The sequence below is a fragment of the Carlito syrichta genome, unplaced genomic scaffold (assembly GCF_000164805.1).
Source record: "Carlito syrichta isolate Samal-C Ts95f unplaced genomic scaffold, Tarsius_syrichta-2.0.1 Scaffold166711, whole genome shotgun sequence".
Lineage (NCBI taxonomy): Eukaryota > Metazoa > Chordata > Mammalia > Primates > Tarsiidae > Carlito > Carlito syrichta.
Window position 1 is genome coordinate 14,236 of NW_007110807.1, and position 16,702 is coordinate 30,937.

General features: G+C 38.1%; 1 protein-coding gene across 1 annotated transcript in view; it reads left to right on the forward strand.

The window, feature by feature from the left end:
* Positions 1 to 15,605, forward strand: part of LOC103252540 (little elongation complex subunit 2-like) — a 25,864-nt gene extending 10,259 nt beyond the window's left edge. The window contains exons 4-7 of the mRNA XM_008051135.1: positions 4,110 to 4,194; positions 5,953 to 6,003; positions 9,512 to 9,770; positions 14,442 to 15,605. Of these exons, the coding sequence (XP_008049326.1) occupies positions 4,110 to 4,194; positions 5,953 to 6,003; positions 9,512 to 9,770; positions 14,442 to 14,570 (524 nt within the window). The 3' untranslated portion in view covers positions 14,571 to 15,605. The remainder of the gene's footprint in view (positions 1 to 4,109; positions 4,195 to 5,952; positions 6,004 to 9,511; positions 9,771 to 14,441) is intronic.
* Positions 15,606 to 16,702: the final 1,097 nt, after the last annotated feature.

Genomic DNA, 16,702 nt, shown 5'->3' on the forward strand with positions numbered 1-16,702 from the left:
GAGAGGATGAGGTGAGTGGATTGCCTGAGCCCACGGGTTCGAGACCCGCCAGGGCAACTTGGCGAGACCTCATCTCTACAATAAATCAAAAAACTAGCCGGGCGTGTAGCGCGTGCCTGTAGTTCCGGCTACTCGGACGGCTGAGGCGGAAGTATCGCCGGAGCCCAGCAGGTCGAGGCTGCAGTGGCCGGGAGCGGCCACTGTACTCCAGTGTGGGCGACAGGGTGAGACTCCAACTCAAAAAAAAAAAAACAAAAAAACTTACATCAACTATATGGATGACATTCTGCAGAGTCCTAAGTAGTCATTGCCCTGCTAGCTGCTTATCCTCCATGACTCCTGTCCTCTCATGAGCTATTCGTTTTAACAGTATGGGGTATTTGGTTTCTGTAACAACTGTTTGGTGAAACACATGTTTTGTATGATTGTGATTTTTTAAGTTTTGGTATGTGTAGGCGGTTGGGGGGATATGTTTTAACATGCTATTTTAAGCTTCTATGAATTTGGGTATTTTTTTTAAATGTTGTTACAGAACCTTTTTAATTTAAGAAACATGTCCAAGAAATCGCTTGAAGGGCTTGGTAGAGTGGAGATTGCTGGTCCCAGCCCTGGATTGTTTGATTCAGTAGGTCTAGATTAGAACCGAAGACAGTATGAGTTTTTACTGATGTTGCTGGTCCGGTGACAACATTTTTAGAACCATGTCTGTAGCTCATAGTCTCTTTTTCAGGTAGAATAAACACACTTGTTTTTTGCTTGCTTGTTTTGCTAGAAATACATTCCCCTCTTTCTTTTTTTTTGAGTTGGAGTCTCACTCTGTCGCCCAGACTGGAGTGCAGTGGCCGCTCCCGGCCACCGCAGCCTTGACCTGCTGGGCTCCAGCGATCCTTCCGCCTCAGCCATCCAAGTAGCCGGAATTACAGGCATGCGCTACCACGCCTGGCTGAGTTTTTGATTTATTGTAGAGATGAAGTCTCGCTGCCCAGGCGGGTGTCGAACCCGTGGGCTCAGGCAATCCACTCACCTCAGCCTCCCAAAGGCGCGGGATTACAGGCTGAGCCACTGAGCCCGGGTCCCCTCTTTCTTTAGATAGAATTTTTTTTCTTCTAGTCTGATAAAAACATTAGTATTTACTCCTTTAAGAAAATTTCCCAGCCGAGCACAGTGGCTCATGCCTATAGTCCCATCACTTTGGGAGACTGAGGTGAGAGGATTGCCTGAGCCCCTGGGTTTGAGACGAGCCTGGGCAACTTGGTGAGACCTCATCTCTACAATAAATCCAAAAATTAGCCGGGCGTGGTGGTGCATGCTTGTGGTTCCAGCTACTTGGAAGGCTGAGGTGGAAGGATTGCCTGAGCCCAGCAGGTCGAGACTGCGGTGGCTGGAAGGATGCCACTGCCCTCCAGCCTAGGTGACAGAGTGAGACTCCAACTCAAAAAAGAAAATAAATGAAAATTTCCTAAGTAGTCTCATCACCATATCTACTCTCCATTCCTATCATACAAATCAGTTTATGGAGTTGACATGCAGGCAATCCTCACTTTACACAGTTCTGATGAGCACACATTTTCATTACAGCAATGTGTTAATGATGGGTAGTTGCATAAAGTATAAACTTCACTCCTGGTTTTTCCATCCACAAATCACTCCTAAATAGCAAAAGTGCATCACGGTCCACAGCCAGTTGTGCCACTCCTCTCAGTCTGTCCATGATTGGTTGCTGTGCACCTGGTGTGGAGTTAATGCACAGAAGCAAAGTGTGCAGGTGTGTTGCCTCCTTGTCTCCCAGGGATGAACTCACGTGGCATTTTATCAAAGTGGAAAATCAATAGAGGGAATTGGCCAACAAATATTAAAGCAGAGAAACAAAAAGTGATACTGCTTAAAGTGAATGTACATCGAACATAGATGGAATCACAGAGGAAATAGCAGACAGCGGGAAGGTTGGCACTGGTGCTGTTCAAGAGACTCTAGCTTTGCTGCCAGACGAACTTAGTGAAGGCAAACTTAATTGACATAAATGAGGAGAGTGGTTGTGACTTACAGGATGAAGATGTGACACTGGCATAAGATTTTATGTTAAAAGAACTCCTGAAGATGTCCCATGATGTTAAAAGCACAAAAAGGATACAACGTTGGAAGCTGACCTCACTTAGAAAAGAGTATGGCAGGGCATAGAGAAGATGCTTCTTCCCTGTGGTCACTGGTACAGGAAGGCAGCAAGCATGTTCAGACTGCTCTTGGTTTGTTTTTTATTTAAAAAAATTTTTTAAAGCACTTAAATTCTCACTGTTTTTAATATTTTGAATTGCAGTATACTAAATAAATATTTTACCATTTTTTCCATTTCTCTGTACATTTATGGAGAATATATAATGTTTTACAAGCAGGGACTTCGAATGCACATATAAATGTATGCGCGCGCGCGCCTGTGTGTGTGTGTGTGTGTGTGTGTGTGTGTATGTATATAAAGGCTTTCTTTGTATTGCATTGAGTTTTTTTTGTCCTATATAAAGCAGTACTTTGCAGCCTGATACACAAGAAATATCTGTACAGCACACTGTAATGTTAGAAGAGTTTGCTCACGCTGAAGGGCGATGGCCAGGAAGCTTTTGCCTTTGCAAGCATTGCTTGGCTGTCCCAAGGACTAAGGAGATGAATATCTTAAGCACTTATGTCTGTATCTGAGGCCCACAGATTAGAAGTTTCCAATGTTAAGTTGTAAACTCCTTGAGGAGGTAGACCGTCACAGCACTTGGTATGATATTCTCTGTGTAATTATTTTTGACAGGCCATATTTGACATATACTATAATACATACTTTCTTACTGGGTTTCTTTAAAAAGGTAATAATTATTACTGAGTCTTCCCATGGCATATTTAGTAAGTGTCTAAAAATATTTTATTGTACTTAATATTCCCTTCCTATGGTTATTAAGCCATTAAAATGTGTCTTTGTTATTAGAAATGTCACTGCATAATGAATGGCATATATAATGTGTGCAGAGGTGAAACTAAAACTTGGTATAAGAAATAACAAGTAGGTGCGGGAACAAATGAATTTGTTGTTGTAGAAATAACAAGTAGCTGTGGGAACAAATGAATTTGTTGTTGTAGAGGGAAGACATCTGGTAAAAATGTTTCTAATTAAATTCTTCATATAAGCATAAAGCAAATGAAATGAAAGGGGCATAGATATTAGAAAATGAGGTATTAAATTATGGGCATCAGCTTTCCAGGTAGCATGTTTTGATAACTAATGTTGGAAGCTAAAAATAAAAATAAAAATGTTACTATTTTCAGCTTCAGTGAGTGTTACACTCTTATTGTGCTAATTGATATTTTTAACCATGATACAAAAACATGGCTTTGGGATGGACTTGATTATACAACATTTAACCCAGGACATTTCAGGGCTTTGGTGTTGTGTCACAACCTGTTTTAGAAAATGCACATTACTTTTTAAAAGAAAAGTATCATCTTAAGAATTTGCTTTTTTGTTTTTTGGAAATCTAGACTCATGTCATATTTGTAAGAAAGTAAGACTTGACTTTTCTTTTTAAACCATGGGAAAGATTCTTTTTAAATCTTATGGTGTGCTTTAATTAAAAAGTAATAAGCCAGATTTTTATAATCTGATTTGTATCTTAAGAACCAAGCGTGTTTTAGAGATGTATTTAGCAGGCCTAGACCATAAATTTGATTTTATCAACTTGTTTTGATAATTGGTACATAAAATTCTTTTTAAAAAGAAATGCCATAAAAGTGTAACTTTAACAGGAATTAGAAACAACAATATTTTAACAGTTGTTATTTATAAATTGTAGACTTTGAAATGATTTTATGTATATGGACATGTGTAAACTTTTCTACATTCAGCAAATATTTGAGAATGAATACATATTTTATAAGCTGAACTGTTATGTCATTTTACAAGATAGCTTAATAGACTTCATAAAATGTGTATTTCTCCTTCTTTGAGAATGTAAGATTCCTTAACAGTTATTAAAATTTTGTAAAAAGATAAAGGAGACTGGATAACTTGTTGGTTTTTTGTTTTCTAAATACTACAATTGCTTGTTCTATTTAAGTTTGATATTTTATTTTAGGGCATATTGATGCATTTACTTCAAAGCTTTTCCTGCTGGAAGAAATTGCCTCGGAAGAATTAAAAGAAAAGGTTTCAGCGCTCAAGTAAGAAAGTTTACTTTGTGGTGGGAGTTGAAAAACTTGTCAGTGTGATCACTGTTTTTTCTTTGCTTCTAAATATTGGTTAAGTTTAAATCATGTTTTCAAAATTTTTAATCCTTTGATACATTGAGGTCTCCCTATACCCAATTTGGTTTCTTTTTTAATTGATATATATTAGTTGTATGTATCTTTGGGGTACATTTGACATTTCGATACCTGTATACTATTCGTAGTGATCAAATCAGGGTAATTGCGATATCACCTCAAATGTTTAGCTTTGTGTTGGGAAAACTGTAGTTTTCTTCTAGTTATTTTGAAATATGCAATAAATTATTGTTAACTGTGATTCTCTGCTGCACTGTTGAATACTAGGATTTATTCTTTCTGCCCGTGTGTCTTTTTGTGCCCCTTAGCCAACTTCTCTTCCTTCCCTTCTCAACTTCTGCTAACTCTCATTTTGCTCTCTGATTTCATGAGATACATCAGACCGTAATGAATTTATTGTACTCAGGACTCTGAGTGCCTGAATGCAAAGGAAAATAACACAAGTATTATTTCATTTGCATCTCACAACTTCCTAGGAAATTGGTGGTGGTAGTATCATCTTCATTTTCTATACGAGGAAACTGGGACTTAGAGTGACATGCCCTAGAGCACACAACTGAGCTAGTGACAGCTTGGGTAGTTAATATGTTTGATTCCCACTTAGGATGAGAAATGGTCCAGACTTACACTAGCTGCATAGTTTCGGCTTTCAGGCTTGACAAGGCTTTTTAGGGGTCCCAGATTCAAATTTAAACTCTCTGCTTGTACTTAAATACGTCCACTTCTATTATAAGAATTACTTCTCTTGAGCAGTAATATTTTACATATGTGGATAGAAAAACTTGCCTATACCCTACTTACCATCTGTCTCACCTCTCCCAGTGAAAACTATTTTTAAAAAAATTAAAAATAAAGGGAATGATTTAGGTCTAGAAGGGATACTAAAGAAATTCTTAGAATAATATTTTATATTTCATTTTTCTTTAGCTATCCTGTCTCCCAATCAGTGGCTTCTCTGTTATCACACATTTAAAGTACTTGTTAATTTCTTTGGAAGCTAATTCACTACCATCTCTAAAAGGCAAAGTCTTCTGCAGGTTAGTTCTACTAAAGACTTCAGAACATTGTTAAAGTATGTAGTCTGAACATACAATAGTGATTTCTTTACAACTGCTCTGACTCATACTAAGCCAAATACTTTATAATAATGAAAGGATGGCTGGGCTCAGTGGCTCAGCCTGTAATCCCAGCACTTTGGGAGGCCTAGGTAGGTGGATTGCCTGAGCCCATGGGTTCGAGACCCGGGCAACTTGGTGAGACCTCGTCTCTACAATAAATCAAAAATTAGCCGGCCATAGTAGTGCACACCTGTAGTTCCAGCTACTTGGAAGGCTGAGGCGGAAGGATCGCTGGAGCCCAGCAAGTCAAGGCTGCGGTGGGCCGGAAGTGTGCCACTGCACTCTAGTCTGAGCGACAGAATGAGACTCCAACTCAAAAATAAATAAATAAATAAATAATGAAAGGAACTCAGGTAATGACAAAAATTAAATAAATACTATAATCCAAATAGAAATAAGTTTCAGTAGTTTCTGTTTTACATTATCTCATCTGTGATTTTCTTTTGTTATTGAAGGCATTTCTCTTCCTAAGGAACTGTACTTGTTAAGAGTAAGTTTGTTGTGTTTTAATTTTACATGAATTTCTTCTGTTTAATAGGATTTCAAGTTTGTTTAACATCCTCCAACATATTCTAAAGAAATTAAGTAGGTAAGTATTGTTTGGACATTTTTTATTGATATATCTGATTTTCTTAGATAAAAATTCTTAGACTTTGAAAATATGCTGTTAGCAATAGAAAATAACCTAGAAATGCAAAAATTATTCTGTTATGTCAAATGTTAAAAAATGTGTTGTTAGAATAGAAATTTTAAAATGGCATGATAGTATCTGGTTTGAATGAGTTTGCAATTACAGTTTTAAGGCTATTATATTTGTTTCCTATTGTCACTATAACAAATTATCACTAACTTAGTGGCTTAAAACAACACACGTTTATTTTCTTTATACTTCTGAAGGTCAGAAATCCAAATTTCGTTTCAGTGGGTTAAAGTCAAGATGGCAGCCATGCTGGTTCCTTCTGGAGACTGAGAGAATCATTTCCTTGCTGTTTTTGGTTTCTAGTGACCATCTATATTCCTTGACTTATGGCCCTTCCTCCGTCTTCAAAGCACGTTATTCAGATCTCTGTGTCCATGTCACACTGCCTTCTTCCCTCTTACAGCATATCTTAAGTATTTTATAGTAGAGCATAGGAATATCTTCTCTGCCTCCCCTTTTTAAGGACCTGTGTGATTACAATGGGCCTACCTATGTTATTTAGAATAATCTCATCTCATAATCCTTAACTTAATCACATCTGTAAAACCATTACATGTAACATATTCACAGGTTGTGGAGATTAGGATATGGACATCATGGGGGATCATTATTGAATCTACTGTAGCTGTATTGTTTTCATTTTCAGGATAAAAAAACACCGTAAAGCTAGTGATCAAAAGTTGTTAGATCCATGGCATATTTAGAATTTGGATTGTTCTCCTGATCATTTTTCAAACTGTTTTGTTATGTGAACTTTTGCCTTCCTTCTGTTATGCATTTACCAAAGATAAACATGAAAACAATTTAAGAGTCTGAACTCAGTCAAAATTTCAAAGTTCTGAGTCTGACCTTCCACTTACCTTGTTATGCAACCAGATGTCAGCTTTTTAACTTGTGAAATGATGGTGTCAGGTGCCATAATTTCCTAGGTATTTTTCAGTTCTGAGATTCTGTGATTCTATTATAACATTTTTATTTTTTATATTGTTTTTCACGTGAAGTACAATGCTTATGCTTGAACTTTTACAGACGAGATGCTTTTTGAAATTTTATTATTAATACTTTATTAAATTTGTGTGTTCCTATTGCAGCTATAGCAATTTACTTCAGATTAGTGTTATAACACTAATTTATCTTGCAATTCTATAAGTCAGAGGCCTAATAGGGCTCACTGGATTAAAATCAAGGCATCATTAGAACTGCATTCTTTTCTGTAGACTTTGGGAAGCATCTGTTTCCTTGCCTTTTGTAGCTTTTAGAGGCTACCTGTATTCCTTAGCTTGTAGCTCTCTTCCTCCATCCTCCAAGTTACAAAGGCAAGCTGAGTCTCAGCTCTGACTACCCTGACCTCTTCGAGAGGCATTCCACAGGCACATCTCCTTCTGAAGCTCTTACCTCTCACTTGCATGTTTAAGGGCTCTTGTGATTGCATAACCAGGAAAATCTGACCATTTTAAATTCAGCTGATTAGCACCTTTAATTCCATCTGCTGTGTGGATTCCCCTTGGCCATGTGATGTAGCATATTCCCAGGTTCCAAGGTCTGGAACATAAACACTTTTAGGAGGGCTTTATTCTGCCTACCATCGTTTTTATCCATTGTACATTGCACTTGTGGCACACTTGTAAGATACTCCCTCATAGAGTGCCTCTCATTCTTTATGAATTAAATAGTTTCTCTATAAACCAAAATTGTCTTCATTTTTAGTGGAAGTAGTTAAGATATATGATTTTATTGATATAAGCTCAATCTTTGAAATTTTATTTATCCCTTCTACCAAAATCAAGTATCAGTTTTTTCATATGGAAGTAGAAGTGATTGGGGAAAAAAATTTAGAGGATGAGAATAAACCTCTGGACTTTTTTTGCCAATACCTATTACTTTTTAGTGTAAAAGATTAATGAAAACGTAACTTATTAGATTCGTAGGCAGATCTGTATAGCTAAAGAATCTTTTTTTTTTTTTAGTTGGAGTCTCACTCTGTCGCCCAGTCTGGAGTGCAGTGGCACACTCCCGGCCACCGCAGCCTCGACCCGCTGGGCTCCGGCGATACTTCCGCCTCAGCCTTCCAAGTAACTGGAACTACAGGCGTGCACTACCACACCTGGCTAATTTTTTTTATTTATTGTAGAGATGAGGTCTTGCCAAGTTGCCGAGGCGGGTCACGAACCCACAGGCTCAGGCAGTTCACTCACCTTGGCCTTCCAAGGTGCGGGATTACAGGCTGAGCTACCGAGCCCAGCCCAAGAATCTTATTTTTTAATAATATGAGAAGCTGGGCATGGTGGCTCATATCTATGATACTGGCACTTTAAGAGGCTGGAAGATTACTTGGTTATAGGAGTTCAAGACCAGCCTAGGCTACATAGCGAGACCTCATCTCTACAAAAATTGTTTTTAAAAGTAGCCAGGTAGGGTCTCATGGGCCTGTAGTCTCAGCTACTTGGGCAACTGGGGCAAAAGGATTACCTGAGCCCAAGATGTTGAGGCTACAGTGAACCATGATCATTGCCACTGCACTCCAGCCTGGGCAACAGAGTGAAATAGCATCTCAAAAAATATATTTAAGTATACACACTCACACACAGAAATACACACATCAACATATATAATATTTTTCCTATATCTGTGTTAGGGAAAGCACTGATGTTTTCCTTAGCACCTTCGGGTCAGAGAAGTGTATAATCCGAAGAAAGTACAATCTATTAATCATATTCCTTTAGCTCTTTATGATGATACTTTGAATCCCATAAAGCTTTCTAAGGAGGAAGACAACTTGTGGATTTGATGTCTGACATCGCTGACTTTTGTGACAGTAGGGGACTGTGATAAGGGTGTGGCTTTGAAGTCTGCTTGCCTGGATTCATGTCTAAGCCCTACACTCAGAGCTTTGGGCAAATTGCTTAGCTCCTCTCATTTGTTTATCACCTTAAATTAATATCATTCTGTGAAGGTTTGTTGTGGATGATCTAATGAGAAAATTCATGTGAAGCAATAGGACAGTATTTGTATCTTTTTCACCTATTATTAGGTACAAAGGAGGTGCAGTATCGAATGAAGTACTTTTCAGTATAAGTATCTGTTCCCCATGGATTAGAGAATTAGACCCACTATTTGTTTCCCATTAAATGAAAACTTACAAATTGATGGGTCTAAAAGTAAAAAGAAAGTGATCAGATATTCTGAACATTGAGTTAACAATTAAAATGAGGTGTCTAAAAGGCATGAAAATCATGTAGAAGACTTCTAGTATGTCTTACTTTGTCATGAAAGTGTTTTTTAGGGGCAGTGTGCTATTCTCATAATTGTTTTCAATTTTGCTAATAGAACATGATAAAGAAAACACTGTTGAAATTGACACTGTGAGCCAATGGGTTGTTTCATTGTGTGGATTTAGCTTGCAGGAGGGTTCCTACTTGTTATCTCATGCAGCAGAAGATTCTTCACTCCTGATCTACAAGACCTCAGATGGAAAAGTCACCAGAACAGCATACAATCTGCATAAAACGCATGGTAGCCTTCCTGGCATACCTTCCAGTCTTTCAGTTCCCTGGGTCCCATTAGATCCCAGTCTCTTATTACCATATCATATCCATCACGGAAGAATACCTTGTACTTTTCCACCTAAATCACTGCATCCCACAGCACAACGAAAGGTAAGATTTTTGGGGAAATTAAATGTTCATTGGGTTGCTGCTTATTTATTTCAATAATACTGTATTTTGAGCTGTTGTCCACATTTGCCACATTAATCATAGCACCATTATAAAAACTATATGCGTAGGAAGTGTACTTAAAGTTGTATGTTCTCCGAGTTCAGTCTTTGTCAGCAGAACTTTTTGTTTTTGTATGGTTCATCAGTCAAATAAAATGCTGTTAGCTGGCGCGGTGGGTGCATGGGAAAGGCATCCACAAAGTTAAATCCCTATTCTCCTGTGAAAACCAAAGTTGAATTTTTTGGTAATTTCTATTTATATATACTGTGTTTCATTTTATTAGATATTTGAGGGAGTTTTCAAAAGAATACATATAATAAAATTATGATGTAATTAAAAATTGATAAGTAGAATATAAAGAATTAAATTGCAAGTATTAGTAATTAGTGAGCAGGGTGTCTTATAGAAAATACAACTACAGCATTAAGTGCTAAACTGTGTTTTGCTAAGTATTATATAACTTAGTATTGACTGAATTACCCAAATACTGTTCTCTTTATAGACCCCTTCCCAACAATACCACTTGAATGACATTTAAAGCCTTGGCTATAGATGTTCTCCACTATGTCCGTCATTCTTTACATCATGTGAGAAATTCCAGTTTGAGTTTAGTTATAGGAAAAGTTTTGCTCTCTGCAAACGAATCTAAATGTTGAGGAAACAAAAAAACAGATTTTCTAACCTGTCAAAAATCTTTTAGTCAAAATTGTCTGAGTTCTGGAATCGTCTCAGTGCTGTTGCTCCAGAGCTTCAACTCTTGTATCTCCTTTGGGTATTGTTCTTTTTTTCCTTTTTCTACTATGCTAAATTAATCTGTAAATGTTCTCAAGTTCTTTTGAAAAATATCTAAATGCTAAATACTGAGGATTTTTATAATTTACAGCGAGCAGTATTGTTTGCTTATTATGTTTTTCACTTCACATACAGTTGGGGAGTATCCTTTTAGAAATGAAAACTCCTTGCACATTCCTAGATAGCTTTGGCCAAGAAAGTATAAACGTAGTTAACTAGTTTGGACAAGTATAATAGTGGAGAAAGTTAGTTGTTAGCATTTTAAGCTATTTTATCTTCAGTTCTAGTTGGCTGTTTTCTGTTTAAATTAATATAGTAGCAATTTTTATAACCACCTATGGAAAAATGTTCTTAAGGGACTTAAAAATAATTAAAGAACTATTTCTGAAGGATCTGCATTTTTTTCTGAGAGAATGATTTCTTTTTAATTTAGAAACACTGATTATCATCTCTCACCTATAACATATCATTCTCTGTGGGGGGTGGCTTATTCTTTTTTTGTGAAAATGAACAATTTAATATCTTGACACTGAACAACTTTCAGTAAAGGAAAAATGTATTATGTTTGTACAAGGTGTTTCTAAAAAAAAATGAGTAATATTATGCTTTCTTTATTGATACAGCCTGACACTAAACATTGAGTGCTTTATGCTTTGGGAATACTTTAATGATTTGATTTTTAAAAATAATATCCAAAATGTGCTTTAGTATAATAAGAAAACAATTTATGATCAAGTGTCACTTAATGATGGGGATACTTTCTGAGAAATGTATCGTTAGGTGATTTTGTCTTTGTGCAAATTTACACAGACCTTCCTACTACATACCTAGGCTGTACAGATAGCCTGCTGCTCTTAGGCAGCAAACCCATACAGCATGCTAGTGTACTAAACACTGTAGCCATTGTAATACACTGGTAAGTATCTGTGTATCTAAACACAGACAGAGTACTGTGTTGCGCTAGGACATTCTAACAGCTGTGACATCATCAGGCATGGACATTCTTCAGCTCCACTGTAACCTTACAGGACACCTGTTGTGAGGGTGGTCCATTAATCATATCACTGTTACACAGCATATCAGTGTATCTGGAAAAGGAAAAATTCCATATTTTGGCGGTTTCGCCACGTAAATATTATGTCTAGCAGTTCAATAATCACTGAGCACTTGTTGATTTATATGTTTTAAGATGCTTTGTGCATTCAATCCAGGAACAAATAGCGAGTTTATCAAGGACCAGGTTGTCATACAGCCCAGCAGTAGACAATCAGATAAATAATACTTGACTTGATGTATTTTTAAAAGCCAACAAAAACTTTCTGGTAATCTCGCACTCACCTCCCCACAGTCTAGACCTCTGTTTGATAGGCATTACCCATTCTTCCCTTCTAGCCAAGTTGTGGAAATCAGAATTTCTAGTCCCAGCCAAGTCAAGCACAGTTGCAAATTCCAGCCTTAGCAGCAGTAGGTAAGATTGGGGCTTTCAGGAAGCCAGGGAAGTAAAACGTGCTTGAAACAAAGCATGTGCATATTTTCATGGTGTAAAAAACTCATAACAAATGTTTTTGCCTCTAATGTGATCCCATAACCCCATAGTTCCACTTGAACTCAGATTTCATCCTTGTGTCGTATCTTTGGCACAAACCCTGAGAGATTTCCCAGTAGAGCTTGCATCTGCCTCCTCCTGCATCGAGCAAAGGTCATATTGAAGGGTGTCATTTGCTTCCTGTGCTGCTTTTGACTTCCACTTCCAGTCTTTGCAGCAGCTGCGTCTTATCCCTTTTTTTCCTTCTACAACTTCTACAATACATATTCATTTTACGAATGCACACATAGCCGGGCTCAGTGGCTCAGCCTGTAATCCCGCGCCTTTGGGAGGCTGAGGTGAGTGGATTGCCTGAGCCCGCGGGTTCAAGACCCACCTGGGCAACTTGGTGAGATCTCATCTCTACAATAAATCAAAAATTAGCCAGTAGCGTGTGCCTGTAGTTTCAGCTACTTGGAAGGCTGAGGCGGAAGGATCGCGGGAGCCCAGCAGGTCGAGGCTGCGATGGCCGGGAGCGGCCACTGCACTCCAGTCTGGGCGACAGAGTGAGATTCTAACTCAAAAAAAAAATTAAATTAAAAAAAAAAGAGAGCCGGGCTTGGTGGCTCAGCCTGTAATCCCGCGCCTTTGGGAGGCTGAGGTGAGTGGATTGCCTGAGCCCGCAGGTTCGAGACCCGCCTGGGCAGCGAGACCTCATCTCTACAATAAATCAAAAAATCACCTGGGCGTGGTGGCGCATGCCTGTAATTCCGGCTCCTTGGAAGGCTGAGGCGGAAGGATCGCCGGAGCCCAGCAGGTCGAGGCTGCAGTGGCCGAGAGCGGCCACTGCACTCCAGCCTGGATGACAGAGTGAGACTCCAACTCAAAAAAAAAAAAAAAAAAAAGGAATACACACATATACACACCTGCAATGGAAATGTTCCAAAACGCTTGCTTTTCTCAAAAATGTTTATGCAGTTAGTGTGGTCAGTGTTCCTTTGTGGGAAATACTAGTTGAATAGGAGGGGTAATCGGGAATCTAAAATCACAGCACTTTTCTCATCAATGTGTTATAAAAGTTCATCGGCTTCAGACAAACTCGGACTCAAATCTCTACTCAAGTTTGTCCTTTCTTGTCAGATAATTGTAAGCCAAAAGATGCCCTTTAAAGGGTCAGTAAATATTATGTGATGGAAGCTGGAGTTCAAGCCATTCTTAACGAGCCAGTAGCCCTTTGAAGCAATTCCAGTACCATTTCTGTTGGACCAGAAATAGAGAGAGTGCTTAGAGTTACCATATCACCACCCACCGCTTTCAGACTGGGGCTCACTAGACAGGATATAAAGAAACAGAAAGTGCAAGGCAGGTAGGAGGAAAGGGGCAAAAATGGGCAAGTTCTGTGGAGACAGCTTTAGGCCACACAGCTTTGGTCATTATCTGCGAGACCCGACCTTCTCTGTTACCCTTTTTTAAAGCTTTATGCTCTCCCGTGGCCAAGCAGATGACAGCATTTCTAGATCTCATCTTTAAACGGGACTACAGTCAGCAAGGGCTTGTGTCCTAAGACGATACCATCTCCTTTCCCTAGTCTGTGAGCTAGAAAGTGAGGGCGAGGAAGGGTAGATGTGAAGGTAGAACCGGCACCTCAACAGTTTCTTCCTCCCAACTTCCTTCTTCCTTTGCCCGCCATCTGCATTCCCCTTCCAGTTTTTTCCTTCCTCTTTTCTTCTTTCTTTCTTGCTCTTTTCCTTCAGCTCTTTTCTCTTTTTTTCACATTTTTTTCTTCTTCCTTCTTGCACGTTTCTGTTTTCTTCCTAATTGTCTCTGTCCTCGTTTTCATTATCTTTCTTACTTTTCTTACTGTTTGTCTTTTTGTCCATGTGATTTCTTTTCCCTCTTTAGTGCCTATGACCTTCTTATATTTCCTTTCCCTTCCTCCATGCTTCTCATTTCTTCCTTTTTCTTGCCCTTTGGCTTAATTATTGCAAACACATTGCTCAAAAGGCTTGTCATCCCTCATTTTCTACGTTAACATTTCAACCTCCAGTTTAACACAGAAAGTAGTTTCCCGTTCACTTCTCTCCATCTACCCCGTTCTAACTCCATTTGAAAGTTTAGTACTTTGAAACTACATCAGATTAAAATTTGTTTGGAAACAGCCAGGCAGCTGGAGATTAAAAATATAAGGGATCATTTGCAAGGTGATTAGTACACAGGTAACAAATACAGAGTTGACTATATATGGGTATGTTGTAGATACGTTAAGCTATTCTGTTCTTTCCTTTATCTCTTAGGTTGGTGGAGCAAGAATGCTTACACGCAGCCACAGGAATCCAGTCTCCATGGAAACCAGAAGCAGTTGCTTGCCTGCTCAGCAAGTTGAAAATGAAGGAGTGGCTCCAAATAAAAGAAAAATAACTTAGGGGTTGTACTGTGGGAAATGAAATCTCGGAAAAGCCTGTTCATGGTAGTTTAATTCAGAAAAGTTTGAGGGGAAGGCAAGAGAAACGGTTTTTTTAATAGTATTCTCAAGAGTTCTTAGAGTGCCTTGAAAAAATATGTTGGCTGTGTAAAGGAATTTTTCAACTAAAATGGAATGTTATGTGCTTCACCCTTGAACTTTGAGGAGACTCTTGATATGTTTTAACATTATCATGGCAGGGAAATATATACATAAGAAAAATATTTTTACATTAGATCTTTTCTAAAAATTGTAAATAGATAGTTTGCTTTTTTTCAAAAATTACACATATTATGTATATGCAAATAATTTGAGTTATACTGTCAGTCTGTTAAGACTGATGCAAAAGGTTAAATATTGCCACTGTCAAAGGTAATTATGAGTATCACAAACCTTGTTTCTGGCCCATTTTAACAGGTTTTATATACAACATTAAAATGATGGTTGTTGCAGATTAGTAAAGTTAACACCTTTAAAAACTTGGTGAAATTCCATTGCAGAAGCCAAAAATAAAAATAAAAAATCTCCCTGCCTCTGAAGAAAAAAACAAATGTTATGGCATAGCATATGGTGACAGATACCTCATTCAAACTGAGTGTTGAAATATACTTCTGAAAGCAAAAAGATGAGTATGTTTTCCAGAAGAAATTTCATTGTTCCAACTGACAAGGTTAATGTGGTAAACCATAAGCTATTTTTTTCCATTGTCAATACTGATTTAATTTTCCAGGCCCACAGATGAATTTGGAAGAAGGCATAATCAGTTGATGTTACTATAGCAAATTTGAACTTAAGAAAGGACAGACTTGTTTAATTTTTAGAACCCAGTTATTTAATGTAACACTCAAATTTTCAGAAAATATGTGTCATTTGTAAAATACAAGTGTTATAATCCTAGGTAATATTTGCTTTGCTTTAAAGTTGTTTGTGTACTCTTGTTAATACAAGAAGTTAAGCCTGAAAATTTCCTCAAATATAAGTAACAGTTGAAAATATCTTCAACCACCAAATTTTGTTTTGCTTTAGTTATAAAATATTTTAAAAATTATTTAACAAGTAATTAGTAAAAATTGTTTTATATATCTTGATATATAATTTCTTCATCCTGCCATGCCCTTTTTATTATTATTTTATTTTATTTTTTTGAGTTGGAGTCTCACTTTGTTGCCCAGACTGGAGTGCAGTAACCACCCCTGGCCACTGCAGCCTCAACCTGCTGGGCTCTGGCGATCCTTCCGCCTCAGCCTTCCAAGTAGTTGGAACTACAGGCGTGCACTACCACGCCCAGCTAATTTTTTGATTTATTGTAGAGATGAGGTCTTGCCAAGTTGCCCAGGCGGGTCTCAAACCCGCAGGCTCAGGCAGTCCACTCACCTCGGGCTCCCAAAGTGTGGAATTACAGGCTGAGCCACCAAACTCGGCCTACCATGCCCTTTTTAAAAGCACTGAGCATTTTTTAAAAAGTAAAATACTTTATGTCACATATATTTGGTAGTGAGCCAAGGGAGAAGCAGGCATGCCCTTGGAATTTGCTCTTTTTAAAAGCTGCACAATAATTTCTTCAGACTTCTGCTTTCATTTTTTAGCATTACTTTTTACATAGTAAAATGTGTGAACTCGCAAGTGATTATTTTGAAATTATCTTAGCCATATATTTGAATAACCCTGATAATATATATAAAGCTAGTTTTTTGCTGGTACTTAACAAAGGCTCTTTTTTTTTTTTTTTGAGTTGGAGTCTCACTCTGTCGCCCAGGCTGGAGTGCAGTGTCACACTCATGGCCTCCCCAGCGTCGATCTCCTGGGCACCAGCGATCCTTCCGCCTCAGCCTTCCAAGTAGCCACACCTGGCTAATTTTTGATTTATTGTAGAGACAAGGTCTCACCAAGTTGTCTCAAACCCGTGGGCTCAAGCAATCCACTCGCCTCGGCCTCCCAAAGTGCTGGGATTACAGGCTGAGTCACTGAGCCCAACCAAAGCCTCTTTTTTAAAAAACATGTTTGATCATGTTCTTTTTTTAGATTTTTTTTTTTTTGAGTCATTGTCTATCGCTCAGGCTACAGTGCAGTGGCACACTCACAGCCACCACAGCC